Source organism: Eucyclogobius newberryi, unplaced genomic scaffold (assembly GCF_026437365.1).
Source record: "Eucyclogobius newberryi isolate DKJ021-1_F unplaced genomic scaffold, fEucNew1.0.hap1 SCAF_2, whole genome shotgun sequence".
NCBI classification, from domain to species: Eukaryota; Metazoa; Chordata; class Actinopteri; order Gobiiformes; family Gobiidae; genus Eucyclogobius; species Eucyclogobius newberryi.
Window position 1 is genome coordinate 14,764,731 of NW_027315834.1, and position 16,319 is coordinate 14,781,049.

General features: G+C 40.6%; 2 protein-coding genes across 2 annotated transcripts; both read left to right on the plus strand.

The window, feature by feature from the left end:
• The first annotated feature begins 966 nt into the window (after positions 1–966).
• LOC140367306 (N-acetyllactosaminide beta-1,3-N-acetylglucosaminyltransferase 2) lies at positions 967–2,369 on the plus strand. Its single transcript, XM_072453713.1, has one exon. It carries the CDS (start codon positions 967–969, stop codon positions 2,290–2,292), a length of 1,326 nt encoding a protein of 441 aa, XP_072309814.1. The 3' UTR covers positions 2,293–2,369.
• A 3,644-nt stretch (positions 2,370–6,013) lies between these two features.
• stbd1 (starch binding domain 1) lies at positions 6,014–14,912 on the plus strand. Its single transcript, XM_072453296.1, has 4 exons — positions 6,014–6,539; positions 8,854–9,152; positions 10,044–13,492; positions 14,135–14,912. The coding sequence occupies exons 1-3, from the start codon at positions 6,014–6,016 to the stop codon at positions 13,482–13,484; spliced, it is 4,266 nt and encodes a 1,421-aa protein (XP_072309397.1). The 3' UTR covers positions 13,485–13,492; positions 14,135–14,912.
• Positions 14,913–16,319: the final 1,407 nt, after the last annotated feature.

The following is a 16,319-nucleotide window of genomic DNA, read 5'->3' on the forward strand; positions in this document are numbered from 1 at the left end:
ACTAATCTTTAGACTTAGACTACTACGTTTAGTCCAGATTTAGTTTTAGTTTAGCTGTGGCGTTGGCTTGTTTTAATCTTTTCGTTTTATTACTGTCAAAGGCACTTTTAGGCTACTGCTTTGGCTTTTGTTTCAGGGTTTGATATTAACGGGACACTATGTAACATTTCTGGTCAATACAGGATAAAACATGCTCAACACAAACATGCATGAATTAATGTAAATGCAACTTAGAAACAACCACAGGAAACACCACTGTAACAAGGTTAACAGCTCATAGTTAATTTAGCATAATCAGTCTCCTTTAAACTTTAGACGCAGTCGTGTCCTGTTTTAGTCTTACCATGTTTATTCCTGGTTTAGTTTTGTTTAAGACCTTGTTTTATTTTTTTAAATGTAAGATCGCACTTTTTTGTCTGTTTGTTTTTGTTCATTACAGCCATTTTTATTTCCATAGATATTATTGCTTTTCTGCTGTGTGCGGCCTTGCCTCCAATTTAAGTCTTGGTTTAGTCTAGTTTTGGTTAGAGTAGACTTGTATTAGTCCTGGTTGAGTTTGGATTTTCTGTAGATGAGCGTTTATGTGCCATTTGATATGATAAGTATAATTACCAATCAAAAGTTTCACATCCGGCCTGTATTGAAATCTGCAATACTATAACATAAGAAGATCATCATTTTACATTTTCTTCATTGTAAACGGCAATATTGATCTAAAATGGCTTAATAAGAGGAACAAGTTCATTGATAAATGCGGCAGATTTGCATTTGCATGTTTTATCATTTATTGAAATGGACTAAGAACAAGGATATGGCATAGTGTGACTCAATGAATCCATCAAAAATACAACTCTGAGTACACTAATGATGAGAAAACACCATTGTAACAAGGTTAAACTCTCATTAACATTGTTTTGACGTAATATATCCCCTTAACCTCCATCTTTTATATCCTCGACAGAGAAAATGGGAAAATTCTGCAAATGCAATGGCCGGCTCCTGTGCATGTGCCTGCTCCCTTTCATGATGACCGGCCACCTTCTTGTTTACATCTTGGTCACCATCTTTGTCACCATATCTTACGCACCTCCCAAAATCCCCGTGCACTTCATAGCACCGGGCAGCACCGCTAACTCTGCAAAGATGCCCCCTCACCCCCTCAACCCTTTCTGGAACCTGCGCTTGATTGATACAGCCCTGTGGAACCGCTTACAACACGGCTGCGATCGTCTCTACAATCCAATACTAAGAGGCAACGCTAGCGGGATGCCTCAACAATCCAAGACAAAGCTTTTGTCCGCAGGGTGCATGTCCGATTGTACATCCGAAGCAGTGTTGGACACCAAGGAAAATGAAGTCAAGAGCATGTCTGACCAGATGAGAGCTTTTGTCTCTTCTATGCATTGCAGAGAGTATCCATATATTATCAATCAACCAGGCTTATGTTATAGCAATGAAACTCTCGATTCGCCTTTGCTTCTTATGGCTATCAAATCACAACTGGGCAACTTTGAAAACAGGCAAGCCATCCGCGAGACGTGGGGACGCAGTGGTCATGTCAGCGGCGAGTTCAACGTCAAAGGGGGACTGGTCCGGACGGTTTTCTTACTCGGAAAGCAAGAATCCAAACCAAACTCAAAGCTACACGTTCTTCTAGACAATGAAAGCAGGAAGTATGGTGATATCCTACTATGGGATTTCAAAGATACGTTCTTCAACCTCACGCTAAAGGATGTGCTGTTCTGGCGATGGTTTGAACAGTACTGCCCGAAAGCCATTTTTGTGTTCAAAGGTGATGACGATGTGTTTGTACGCACGGACGCTCTTGTGGATTACCTGAACAAACAGTGGGAGGAGCACAGCCTTTGGCTGCACTACACTAATGAAACGGACAAGGGCATGGATTTGTTCATGGGAGAAGTCATAAACTATGCCTCACCAAATCGAGACCCATCCACTAAGTACTTTATACCTCAAAGTTTCTACCAAGGGGCCTACCCAGCTTATGCAGGCGGAGGCGGGGTGGTCTACTCTGGGTCATTGGCTTTACGATTAAAACATGTTTCTGAACAAGTGTCCCTCTTCCCCATAGATGACGTATACCTGGGCATGTGCTTGAGAAAACTTGGAGTTGCTCCAAGTCACCATCCAGGGTTCTTGACTTTTGATTTGCCCTTTATGCAACGAGGCAATCCGTGTGCGTATAAGTCAGTTTTGCTGGTGCATCGAAGGAACCCAAGAGAAATGATAGCTTTGTGGAAGCATCTACGGAATCTGCGCATGCGATGCTGATTTGTGAGGCAAATGGGTTAAAGCTGAAGAAGCCACACTCATTTGGCTGAAAGGCGAACATGGGTCTGAAAGTGTAAATGAAAGCAGACAAATGAGTGGTGGTTGTGCTGAAGGGCAAAAGTGGACAATGCAAGTTCGGACTAAACATAAACTCATTTGCCTCCATTTTGCCTGTAATTATCATGTCCATGTCCATCATGTAATAATGAAGAAGTGAATGTTGTACTGTGGTGAAATTATGATTTGTATTTTTCTTCTTTTATTTTCTTTCTTTGTTTTCTTTGTGCCTTGACAAAAACTAAACAATACAATTGTATTTTTGGTGTGGCATAAGTGGCTTTATTGCATACTATTGTTGTGTCCTTAGGAAAGGCACTTCGATTCATATAAATGTAGTATGTGGGGAGTGGTTGGTGGTGGTTGGAGCAGCCGGTGGTACAGATTGGTAGCCTCAATTCTGTCAGTCTGCCCCAGGACAGCTGTGGCTACAGAAGTAGCACCACCAGATGAGGAGCGAAATGAAGTGAAGTGTCTTCAGGTGTCGTGGAAGGCACTATATGAATCCACTGCATTATTAGGCCCGAGCGCCACAAGCTGGCGAGAGGCCTATTAATCTCGTAAGGCCGTGCGAAGCACGGCTGCGAAAGTGCGCACATAGTGCGCACGAAATCGAGCGCGAAAGCGCTCGCCCACTTCCAAACACTCACTAACGCACTCCTTCACTCATGCACGCCCCGTGCATACTAATTAGTAGTAGGAAAATGGAACATTACCGTTGTAAACGGGCGAAGCCCGTGCAAAAGTGCGCACTAAACGAGCATTTTAGATTGAGATGACGACCGCGAAGCGGTCGTCATCCCCATATAAAGCACTCATTTGCGCTAAGTAGCTCACGAATACGTTCCCCATCTCTTGCATGTTCCGTGCATATAAGCATGTAATGCAAAAATTGAACATTATTACTGTATAGAGGGCCAAAAACACAAAGTGGGCGGAGCCCACTCAAAATTAACGAAAGTACCCGTCAGTGACCAGGGACCCACACCATGAGGTAGGAAAGCGCGAGCGCTTTCCGAAAATGTATAGTTTATGATATTTGAAAAATGGGAAACATTGTTTTCGCATCGGAATATTATTCTTTCATTCTTTCTTTCTTCTTCTTCTTCTTCTCGGGACCAACCCCCCTATTTTTCACCCAGTGAACATTGACGAAAAGTCACAAAAATTTGCACACCTCTAAAAATCGTGCCTCTCTACATTCTGGCTATTTCCCTTTTCTAAAATTAAAAAAATTGGCGCGTCAGCGCCCCCAAATGTACCAAAAATGCATTGAGAGATGGGAAATGACCCCAAAAAAAATCTGATCGTAGAATCATGAAATTTGGCGCAGAGGTAGATGGTGACAAGAGAAGTAAAAAATATTATTACGGCAACGCCGTCCGCCCAACCAAATGTCGGCCATATTGCTTCAAAAATGGCTAAACATGACTTCGAAGTTTTTCCAAACGTCGTACTTTTACGAACCCCTCCCAGGGCGTTGGCCCTAAAAAGCTGAAATTTGGTGAAAATGCTACTGAGGAGTGGGACATCAAAAGTTATCCAAATTACATTGATACCTGTCACGGTCTCTGTGCGGCGAAGCCGCAAACTGTAGCAAGAATTTCAGAAATCTCCCAAATTTAACATTTCTGCCGTTTGCGCAGATAAAGTCCGAATTGTGTCAAATTAGAATCAGTTGTTAAACTCTTTGCCCTAAACCTACTTGAAGTGAAATAAATTAATTTGGAGCCACAGCGCCCCCTACAGATTTTATATGGAGGTTAAATATTTAGTTTTGCAAAATTATATGAAATTTGACACACAACTCAATTTTGGCATCCCCATCAAAAAAGTCAATGAGACCCATGTCATAATTGTTATGGCGTTGCCGTAACGATGACCGAAACCTTCCATGTTATTCCAATGGAGAAATCGCCAGAACATGTTTACACTTTAGACTTTCACAAACTCCTCTTAGGGCGTCAGCCCTATTAACCTGAAATTTGGTGAGACTCATCTTCAGGGGTGGACCATCAAAAGTTATCCACATTTTTATTCAAAGAGTCACGGTGTCTGTGCGGCAAAGCCGCACATTTTGCCAAGAATTCAAAATAAAATTGCTTTTTGATGGTAAAACAAAGGGGAGAAGATGTTACAGCGTCACAGATTCGGCAGTGGGCGTAATAAAAGGACAATTGGGGCGCGTTAGCGCCCCCTCCTCTTGCGGCGTGGCGGCGGCGTGGCGAGGGCCGATCATTGCCGCTTGCGGCTATATTTATGGGTTGTTATTGAACTGAAATATAAATTATGCTATTATTATTATTATTATTTATTTTTTACAATAGCATACATCAGTGTAAACCGCAAATGTTGTAGTTATTTTACATTATAATTTATATATAGCAGCTGTTACTTATTGCATTTCCTTCAGAGGAGCAATGTAAAACTATCTAAACTACACTTGCATTGCTGCTAACACAAATGTGTCATAGGAATTTTGAGAAAATGACCTATTATTAATAAAACAATTATTCTTGTATTATTATTATTATTTTTCTCCTTTGCAATTTGCAGACTGTATATTTCAGTCTTTATTAAATACATATTTTGATATCAAATGTACACATGTTTCTGTTCGCCAAATAAAGAAACAAACGTAACATGTGCCCATATTCCTTAGTATAATAATACAAGAGTGACTTGTTTACATTAGTAAGATTTGATAACACAAAAAAAATGTATGAACAAATGATTTTTTTGTGCATCACTAACCAACGCTTTTAAGTTAAACAGTCCAGTGAAATCTAGTCGTCGTAAAGAAACAGCTCCCTTTAGTGGACACGTGTGGTAAGTACAGGAAACTTCCTGAATTTTCCAGACTCCCTGAGGTACAGAGGTAGAGGTATAAAACTGCTGTTGCTGACCCACTGCATTTCCAGAGGATTGAGTGAACAGACACAAAACTGATCCCTACACTCACACTAAAGATGCTGTGCTCTATGGATCCTGCTCTGCCTTGGACCTGTCCCAGGACTTGTGAGACGTGAGATCCCTGTTCCACCAAATAAACCATCTGCTCCAGGAGCTGCAGCACTGTCTGCAGCTGATGGAGGACAGGCTGAAGGAACAGGGGCTGAAGGACACATGTCCTATATATGTTTGAAATAAATCTAGTTTTATGAAAACTTGTATAATAACACTTCTGGAAGTGGCAGTTGATCTGCATGATTCCATGAAAACAGAGAGGTAAAACCATTCTCTATTGTGATATAAGTTCTATGCCATTCTGTGATGGCAGTGGAAACAATTAGGAAGAGAATCAGGTACAAGTCAGGTTTGTGAATATGCAAGTCAACCATCAAAAAGTATACATGGTTTATTTCCTTTCCAATCATCCAAATTAAATGTTGTTTTTTGGGGTTTTTGGGTTGTTTTCTATAGTCTGGTCTTTTGATTGTATCAATTTATAAAATTCTGAATTAAATTGAGAAGCGTATAAATAACCTAAACCAAAATAGGCCTATTCACTCAGACCAATTGAATTAACATCATGTTAATTGTTCTGAGCCAACACTTCTCACCCAAAGCACCAGTCCTTTAACCACCCGAAACTATAATGCCAAATTATCTTTAAACCGCTTTAGTTTCAGACCATTTGTACAAACATGTTGTTTTTTAATGAATGAGCGCTGTCCCCGTGATTCTCTTTGCGCCAATCAGCGTCACGCACCTGCGCCAGTTTGCAGCAGCGGCAGCGGCTCTGCGCAGCAACAAGAGGTCAGTCCTCTTCTCAAAGCGCCTCAGTCTGTCCGCGTGGGAGCTCCGAGACGCGGCACCTCCCAACCACCCACACCCGCTCCCGCTCCCGCTCCTGCTCCCGCTCCTGCCCAGGCGTCCACGCACATCCCGCGGCATCACCGGAGGCGACATGCCGCTGAGAAAGACCGTGGCGATGGAGAGACGCATTGACCTGGCGTCGTTGTTTTGCATGATTGCGCGCCACGGACCCGCTGTGCTTCTGGCGCTGGCCGCGTTCGGGTGTTTGGTGGCGGGTTTCGTGTTCATCAAAAACGTGAAAGAGAAGCGGAGGAGGAGGAAGAGAGCAGCCGAGCGTCGTGACAGCGACGCGGGGCACGAAGACGCAGTGCTCGGCCCGGAGGAGGTGGAAGAAGAAGCCCCGGGGAGAGCAGCACGGAGCGGGTCAACAGGTAAATTAATGGTGATGAGGCTCTTGTTGATCTGTTGCAAGGGCCTGCAGGCGAGTTCTGATCAATTATTCAATTATTTACAAGAGCTGTAGTGTGCGATAACATGAAGCTAGGGAAAACAACAAAATCAGGATACCAAACCAAAATAAAGCTCTCTTGCATAAAACATAGAGAGTGATAAAAATGAAACAAAACGTGGAGGTCAAAATGAAATATGAAATGAACAAATAAAATGCTTAAGATGGACTAGGTTGCCTCTAATTTAAGAATCAGGAGGAATACTGGAAATATTTCTCGCCCTTTTGTGATTTAATATGATATAAGCTACTGCTATTGCAAGCTCAACCAGTTTTTTTCAGGAATAAACATCAAACTTCGTATGATTTTGTATAGAAGTTGGCTCTATTCATAAGCCTGTACGTATCATGTCTGTTCAGAATCCCACTTTTATTACAGTTTCATGTGGTTGTGTCCTTAACAGGCTAATTGATTGATAGACTTACCAATTAGGCTATAGACTTCAAAGTGTGTCATTCAACAAAAAAAATGCACACAATAGAATGCTTTTTGCAGACGAGAAAGCACTAAATTGATATTCCATGTGTAATTTCTTTGTCAAGTTAAAAGGATTTAGTTGTATTAAGTGATATTTGTCGCAGCCTGCCAGTTCTGGTGTTACTGCAGCTCTTTGAGATAAAAATAACACGACACTCATTACTCCCTCTTACACTAAAGGCTTACAGTCCACACAGTTAAGTTTGAAAGCCAACCTGTCCTGTAAACAGATCAGGATGAAGCTGAACTCTCAAAACATTGCTAGGTATCTATATACACAACATAAAAACATTTCCTGTTGGAATATATCATGTTGACAAGAAGCATCAAATAAATTAGGCTGCCATTACTGTGTCAGATGCCGCCAAGCCTGGGCTGCAGTGATTATTGTTGGTACATGAGAATTATGTACTTTTTTTCTGGCTTCAAGGCCTAATTAATGGGGAGAGAGCCCATTCAACCAGGGGTGTTCCAATGTAGAATAAGTTTCAAGTTTAATTTTCCATCTCGTATTCAAAATTACTTCTGGCTGGCAGTGAAACATTTCTAATATTTTTTCATTTATCAATAATTTGAAAAGGGGGCACAATGGCAAGTTCTTAGTTCCATTTTGTGAACATCAAGATATAAAAACATACAATACCTAACTTCTGCTCATGATTAATGCTGTCGGTGAGCGTGTTAAGAAGCAAATTGGACACTATTTAGTTTCAATCCTGGACAATGGATACTTGGAACTAGTTTCGAGTCAACTTGCATTGAAAGTAAAGGCAGGATACAAGTGTCGCATACTAGTACAAGGCAGTCTGAGTCCCCTGCACTGCATGCTGAGGTTAGCATGCACATTGCTAAAGCTACTGAACCTACATAGACATAAACATGCACCCTGTTGTTATAGAGACCTTCTATTGTAGGCAAAACAACATTGCTCAGAGGCAATGCAGAAGTAGGGCAAGGTTTGAAATTTCAAGGTATTCCTGTTTCTCTTCAGAATACAAACAAGCTGACATGATTGACAAGGACCCGATGTTTACTTGGATAAACACATAGGACACTTTTGCCTTTTAAAGTGTGTTGTTAAGACTGTTCCAAACCTCTTAAATTAATATCTTGCTTTTTGTGCGAATTATTTTCTGCTAAAATGTACTCATAGGTTTAACACTAACAAGGTGCACAATGTAACATTTCTGGTGGTCTCCATGGATACGTTAATGCTTCGTGTGGAGTGTTCCGCTATATAACCATAAACTTCTACCGTATGTGTCTTCAGTTACAGTGCAAGAGTTTTTAGTGCTCAAAAATACCTTGGAAAAACACAATTCTTTGGAATTATGGAGAGGAAAGCGGACTTTCCTCTCCATAGATCTGACCTGTAACTTAGCCTGGTAGCACCACCTGCTTGTCTCGATAAAAATGGACACGATTATACCATAATGTGGGAAACGTTATAGGCAAAGCACAAAAACATATCATGGAGACGAGCAAAAAAAAGTTGCATTAAGCACCGTTTCAAATGTGTAGCTTGTCATTTTTATTCTTACATTTTACAGCTGCAATAGGAAAAAACATTTTTTAAAAACTCAATTGCAGTGGCTTGCTTGCTCTGCACACTTGACAAATATTTGAAGTTAAGCTGATGTTTGAGTCCATGTCCACAAAAATACAATCAACTTACTTTTTAAAAATGTTGTAAATTAATTTATAAATGCAAATTGCTGGCAAAATATACATTCAACACCATTTCTTTTTGCGTTTTCAGATGCCAGTGACGAGAGTTCCCAGGATGATGTCAAGGAGCAAACTCACCGGTCACATGAACAAGTCAGACAGCGGCGCCCTTCCTCAGAGCGAAAACAGCACAAACACAAAGTACCCTACAGAGACGCGGCGGTTGACAAAGCACAACATGCATTTTTCTGGGAGTGGAATTCTCACCGAACGCAAAGTTCTGCAGAAGAACCTGTGCAGAACTTTGAGCTTAAGTTGGAGGAGGACGTGGTACAGGAGGACCATGGGGCGAAGGAACCCGAGCTGATAAAGGAGGAAGAGGAAGAGAAGGTAAGCACTGAAAAGAAAACAAACAAGCATGTTGAAAGTTGAAAATGTGTACAATAGAATGTTGGCCTAAAAATCTATTACGTTTGGATTGGTGGGAATGCTGTATGTTGCAGTATATGATGAGTTTTTAGGGCTGTCGGCCTTTAGTACAGTTGGTTAGTCGTCCAGTCGATGTTTCAGTCGACCAAAATGTTAGATTTAGATTAATATAGGACTACAGCAGAAAGTAGAAGATCTGAAGTGAGCTAGATCAAGATTTGATAGTTAACCATGAATTAAATCGCCTATTTACATATAAATACTCTCCCCTAGTTCCCTAGTATGTTTCTGTATAAATAGTACAGTTGTGGTTTTGTGAGTGCAGTTTGGAGTCGGATACATGGTCAGATCAAAGAGATACTGGAACATTTGCCTTTTTCACGCTACTGTCCTCTTTAGTCGAATAAACGATCGGCAAGCATGTCAGTCAACCAAGAATTTCTTAAGTCGACTAGAACCCCGGCAACCAAAGAATGATCAATCCAACCTTGTATAGTCCAACTGGATTTTTATTTTTCAGTGTTTAGTTACTTGAAATATACTTCCCGGGTTTTGCCAACATTGTTCAAATGCTTGGATTAGATAAATTCTTTATTGATCCCAAAGGAAATTCAAGGTTGATCAGTAGTAGCACAATGAAAGGCATTTTAAGTTAAAAGTGAATTATGACACTCATCACTGGGTCACAGGGATGTCTTCTACAGACCTATGACCTGTGGGTCAAAGGTCTTCAGATAACAACTTTTTAAACCGATGAAGGAAAAACACAATTTTACTTCAATAACTTCACGTTGCACAACAGTGTATAGTCTGTTTTAAATTCCTAAAAATTGGCTCTTCTTTTTGTTTTAGATGCCTGAAGCAGACTCCAGCGAAGACCTGACCACGACTAACGAGGACGTGTCAGAAGGGGAATTCAGACAAGAGGAGTCTGTTCAGTTCTCTTCTGACAGCCAGTCATGCTCCTGCCCAACCCCCGACTTGAGTGACCAGAAAGAAAGCACAAGGGAGACTAACTCGAGGCATCTGGAAATTGAGCTTGAGGATGGCAATGCCCCTGTTTTGGTGAAGGAAAACATCTCCTCAGCTCCTCACAAGGAAGATAAAGATGACCAGGAAAACATTACAAATGAGCAAAACTTGGAAAACGAAGACAAATCCAGATGTCTAAATGATGAGAAACAAGCTGACGAAACAGTTTCTGCAACTCCATCTGTTGAGGTAAAGGAGGAACATTTGCTTGTTGCTGGCCAAAAGAGTGAAGCTGAACCATCTAAGCCTGAGGAGACTAAAGATGATTTCAAACCTTCAGATACTTCTGATTTGTCTCCTGTAGATAGTGAACAAAGTGATAAACAGAATGACCAGAGTGGACATTGCCCTCAAGAGCAATCTCACAACACAACTGAAATCCAATCTGATAAGGGATTAAGCACAAGCCAAACAGACACAGAAATGGTAAACAACATGAAGGAGTCTGTTGACTCTGGTGACAGCATCAATACATCAATAGCTGATGCCATTCCACATATTCCTGACGTCAACGTGGCAGAGAAGGAAAGTGTTGTCGATCAAGTGATATTGCCAGAAAATACATCTTTGCAAGGTCAGCAAAGTCAAGAAATTGCATCCAACAAGCTTAATGACCAAAAGGACTGGACTGAAGAAGAACAAACTGCCCCTATCTGCAAGCTAACTGATTCAAATGTGGTTGATTGCACAGAGATTCAAAGTTCAAGCATTGATTCCAAGCAGGTAGAATGTTTAGCACCCCCCACACCTTCTCCAAATCAGTTTTCAGAGGTTTTGGATGAAGAAACCAGTCAGTTTGGTCTCCCTGCTGATGTAAAAGCAGAAATCCTAAGCATAACAGACACAACAGCACCATCCAATAATCAGGAAAAGCCTGGTATGACTCATAGTTTGGACACTGAATTGGACAATGAAAGTAAGCAAGCTGCCAAAGAGGAAAGTACCGATACAACTGAAACGTCAATCGCAACACTAAACGATAAGGTTGACTGCATTGTGGAGCAAATAGTGGCCGATGCCTATAAGGAATTCAAGAAAACTTCCCTTGAACCAAAATCCGTGCAATTGGAACAATCTTCTCTAGTCCAGCAGGATAGTGTTGATGATGAAAATGTGGCCAGTGACGCATTAGAGAACGATACGGGCAAAGTTTCCAGACAAGAAGAGAGTAAAGAAGTAGTTTTTTGTTCCAATATGGCAGCTCAAATAACAGAGGAGGTTGTGAACACCGTGTGTAGCTTGGAGTTGAGCAATCTTAAAGACGTCAAGAGTGAGAGACAAAAAGACATTGAAATTAGTGTTGCTCCTTCACAAATGGATATTGATAGTAACGATATGCCAATGGTCAAGACGGTGCTCCATGCCCAAGAGATTAACCAAGGTAAAGAAGAAAAAGTAGACCAGGAAACTCCTAACATTGCAGGAAATGAAGGATCAATTCCTCTTGGAGATGATAAACGATTGCTCCAACCAGCTATAGAAGTGAAGTCTTTGCACATGGACAAGAATGGATCTTCAGAACAAATTGTTGTGCAACCAGTCCCAGACAAAGTTTGTTCCAACGTGGACACGCAGATACAGGCCGTCAAATCAGATACTGTTTCTTGTCTAGAAGTGGTCAATCTTGAAAAAGTCGAAGGTGAGATTTTGTCGGGGACCAAAATTGAAACTGTTGAAAACGTGGTCACATCGATAGAAAAATGTCAACAGAAGTTTCCAGAAATGCTTGAAGACGTTGACGTTGAACAACCCAAGACTGAGAGTGCCGTTGGACAATGTTTATTTCTAGAAAAGGGAAAAGATCAAGAGGATGAGATTCAACCAGTCATCAAAACGGAAATCTTAGAAAATGCAACATCAACTGAGGTGCAAACGAAAGAACCAGGAATGTCTTCAGATGCTAACAATGATAAATCCATTTCGATTGAAAAGGTTGATCGCAAAGTAGTTATAGTATGCAGGACTGTGGAGTCTAGTGTTTCAGCTGTTGAAATATCTGATAGTGAGGACAGTGATGGCCAAACTTCTCATTTAGAATTAAAAAAAGATTACTTGGGCAACAAAGCAACTCCTACTAATGAAGGATTTAGCGTTGACATAGCGGCTAGCTCTGACACACTTGCAGCCGAAACGCCAATCGACGAAACGACCCCTCAAGAAACTTGCAGTAACTCTGATTTGACAAGTGGTGCTGCCCTAGATATCTGTCAAGACACTGCTGCAGACATGAAGTCAATGGAGCAAACCAAGCTGAAAGAAAATGGAATTTCATCTCCTTGTTTGGAAAGTGGGATTTGCAGCATGACAGTTAGCCCCGAAATGGAAGTAGCTGGCGAAGAAATTGGGCAAATTATTGTAGGTCATTTTCCATTATCACAAAACGCATCTCGTGAAGTGTTCCATGATGAAGAGAACGTCTCGCATAGTCTTTATACAAGTAATGGCGATGACAAGGAAGACGCGGTTTCCATGGTTGTGGGACCTTTAGCGTCAAGTCCTGTCCAGCTGTCAGCACCTGAAGATATAAGTAATGAGTCGTTAGTGACCAATGAGGATTCGTTCGGATCCGAAATTGAAGAAGATTACCAGAAAGCAATGGAAGAGACCATGATGGAAGTTGTGCATGATGTTAATTGGGATGAGATGATGAAAGAAGAGGTAAAAAAAGTCGACATGAAGAAAGAACAAGCATGTGTCACAAACAAGGAGGAAGCAGAGAAACCTGAGAAACCCGACTCTGAAAAGACTGACATTAGCATTATGGAAGCTACTATGGATCATAACGAATGGATCATTGATGGTAGCTATCAAGTGCTTCCATGGATGAATGCGACTAACTCTAAAGATGCAGCTTCTAGCCAGCAGGGAGTAGATTTGGTTGAAAACAAACCACAACCTCAGACACAGTGCACCGAAGACGGCACGGAAAGCGCCAAAAAGGTCTTGGCCGTCCAACCGATGCCCCAGAACGTCAACGTAACCTTCCGCGTGCACTACCTTCCACTGTCGCCCTACCAGACGGTGGCGGTGACTGGGGACCAGCAGGAACTAGGGGCCTGGAGAAGCGTCGTGCCCTTGGAGAAAACCGAGGATGGATACTGGAGCTGCGTGGTCGGGCTTCCTGCCGAGAGCCATGTGGAGTGGAAGTTTGTGGTGTTGGAGAAAGGAGAGGTACGCCGCTGGGAGGAGTGCGGTAATCGACTGCTGTACACAGGGTTTGGAGACGACCTGCTGGTGCAGAAGTGGTGGGGCTTCCTGTAGGACAACAAGTGAGTAATGACTAACGCAAACTTGTGTATACATGTTTAAAGAATTAAATGCCATTAGATTTTTGCTGAATGAACAATATGGCTTGTTGAGATGGTAAATACATCCACTATGGTTAATGAGTAGCAGAATATCAACAAAACATGACATTTGTGATGGTTTGGTCAATGATGATATGAAGGATTATAGAATTATTTTTTTTTTAAATGCAAATGGTATCGGTTTATAGAGACTGATTATTTGATTTATTTATGTGCCAGTTTTAGCTGCAAAGACAAATTTCAACTGTCGTCCCTGGGCAAGATATAGATATGTCAGACATACAGAAAAAAGAATGATAAGAACATTAATTATAACATTTGTAAAATATAACAAAAGTAATAAAAATAGAGAGAAATGGACTTTTAGGATTCAGACAAGACTTTAATGTCATGCTGTGGAACATCCTCGGCAAAGCAAGAGACGAGTAGGTGGCGAGCCCGCCGCCAGAAAAGTTATAGTGCAATTTTAAATGCATTTTTTTATTGACCCCTTCCTCTGAAGCTATTGCTATGTTTGCATAGTTGTTGCCTGTTAATATGTGTAAAACGTAAACCTTTTCTCTGTGTATAGATCATAATTCTTTTCTCTCTTTTTAATTGCAGACTTGTATATTTGAGCAGCGCGGTGCACACACCACCTTCTTTTTGTGCCAGCCTTCTTTGTCTTGCATGGTTTTAAATTTTAGATAACATTCAGTATTGTATGGCTAACGGAAGGCTGTCATTTTGCACAACTGTAACATGTCATGTACAGTATAAATATTAAATAGTGAATGAAACATGGACAGAATGTAGTTAAATAAATTTTTCAAGATGATTTTTGGACGTGAAATCATTGTACAGCAGAGAAAGACTGCCACCAAGGAATTTTGTTAATTTTGCTAATGTATATAGAGAGAGAGTATAATTATGCAAACTGAATGCATTGTGTTCTTGTCAGTTCTATTTATGCTGCTTGATACTCAACCTGACAATATACCAGTGTGTTAATGCACATAGTTCACTTTTGATACAGCAATAATCCCAGCAATAACCGTCCAAATACTTTTTATGATCCCAGTAATTCATCAGGTAATTGTGTGTTTGTTTACCACTCAACTGTGATGCTGTTCGCTGCTTTGATCTCATGGGATTGTGCATGAGAAATATCCCCATGTTGTGTTAACTATAGTTGTGCCTTTCACTACAATAATACAAAATGTGAAATATACAGAGTACTATATACCTTTTGCTGGTCGTATTTTTAACATCCTTGTGCACATCGTACTGAATGTCTTATTTTTGTTAATATGTAAAGTTATATCTAGATTATGCAAATTGTATTACTAATTTTGAATGCTATGAATGTGATCTTAACTAATAAACCTGTTTTTCAAGATTAGTATTTTGTTTTGGTTGTGCCTGATCTGCAAGGGACAAGCGTAGTCAGTACAAAGCGGTCTAAAAGTATTACGTAACGCTCTTGGCACATCTAACTGCATAAGTAATGGGGGTTGGCATGCTTAGACATCTGTGAATAATTTACCCCAAACACCAAAATTAAAAATGTTGCAGGAGCATTGACTCAGTCTTTATTCAAAGAGCCTCATGTGTCCTTGTTTTGTGTCCAGCTGGCAGCAGGACAGGTTATGCAGGGTGAGAGTGAGGGCAGAGGGGCACGTGCTCATGCCATGTGTCAGGCAGGCTCATGTGCAATAGAGGCCTCAGAAAGAGCCCCTTGTCAGTTCAATAATATCTTTATTCATGTTCCACTTTAAAATGTGCCAATGGCCTGATAATGCAGGCCTGTCGACTTGATTGATCTGCAACAGAAGGTCCTAATATTCAACTGTCGTGCCTGGGCAAGGTGCAGATGTGTCACAACAGACAGAATAATATAAACATTCATTGTAAAATTGGTAAGATGTAACAAAAGTAATACAAGTTGATCTACAAATTAATAGAGAGAAATACAACATTAGGGACTTTTAGACTTTAATTCCGTACTGTGGAACATCCCTGGCAAAGCAAGAGATGAGCAGGTGGCAAACCCTCCGCCAGAAAAGTTACACAGTGCAGACTTAAATGCATTTGATGCAATGATAATGGAGGCATGTCGACCTGATTTATCTGCACTGCAGCACAAAGGTCTTCTGAGGTCAAATATGTCTGGGGAAGACAGCATTTCTTAATGGAACAAAAGGCAGAGCCTATTTACAAATTTTACAATAATTCAAAGTTAAATTGTATTTATTTTTGCATAGCCCATAACAATCACCTCTACTGCTGTTTACATTGTATTTCTTCTGTCCATACGCTGCACTGTAACCACGGTCATAGCCACTTATTCTAGAGTTTTCTATATGCAAGTTTTTGCTCTACCTTCTTGCTCAAATTAAGATTTTTAAAGTTATTCATCTTTTCTACAGCATATATCTCCTGCTGTTCTTGAACTACGCGTCGCAACATGGAATTTCCCGATTGTGGGGCAAATGAAGGTTCTCTTATATAAGGCAAACTGTTAATACCTGAAAAAACATAGTGTCTTTAAGTATCAAACTACAGTGAGTAGATCATTTTATATTTTATTTATTGTAAACCACAATACTGACCTAAAACGACATATGATAAGAAATTGTATTTGCCTCTAACAAGATTGAAACCTCATTCAAGTTTATTGTTTTATTCATACTTGCCATAAACTGAAACTGACGGGACCCCCACAGTAAGATTAAACAGACGTCTGTAATAATTTCAAGTTGTAAACCGTTAAAAATAAGGTTTAATATTATTTATTTTTATATTTTAT

Coding starts and splice junctions, on each gene's coding strand:
- LOC140367306 (XM_072453713.1), top strand. CDS start 967: ATGGGAAAATTCTGCAAATGCAATGGCCGGCTCCTGTGCATGTGCCTG.
- stbd1 (XM_072453296.1), top strand. CDS start 6,014: ATGAGCGCTGTCCCCGTGATTCTCTTTGCGCCAATCAGCGTCACGCAC. Junction 6,540..8,853: donor AGCACGGAGCGGGTCAACAG/GTAAATTAATGG, acceptor TTGCGTTTTCAG/ATGCCAGTGACGAGAGTTCC. Junction 9,153..10,043: donor AGGAGGAAGAGGAAGAGAAG/GTAAGCACTGAA, acceptor TTTTTGTTTTAG/ATGCCTGAAGCAGACTCCAG.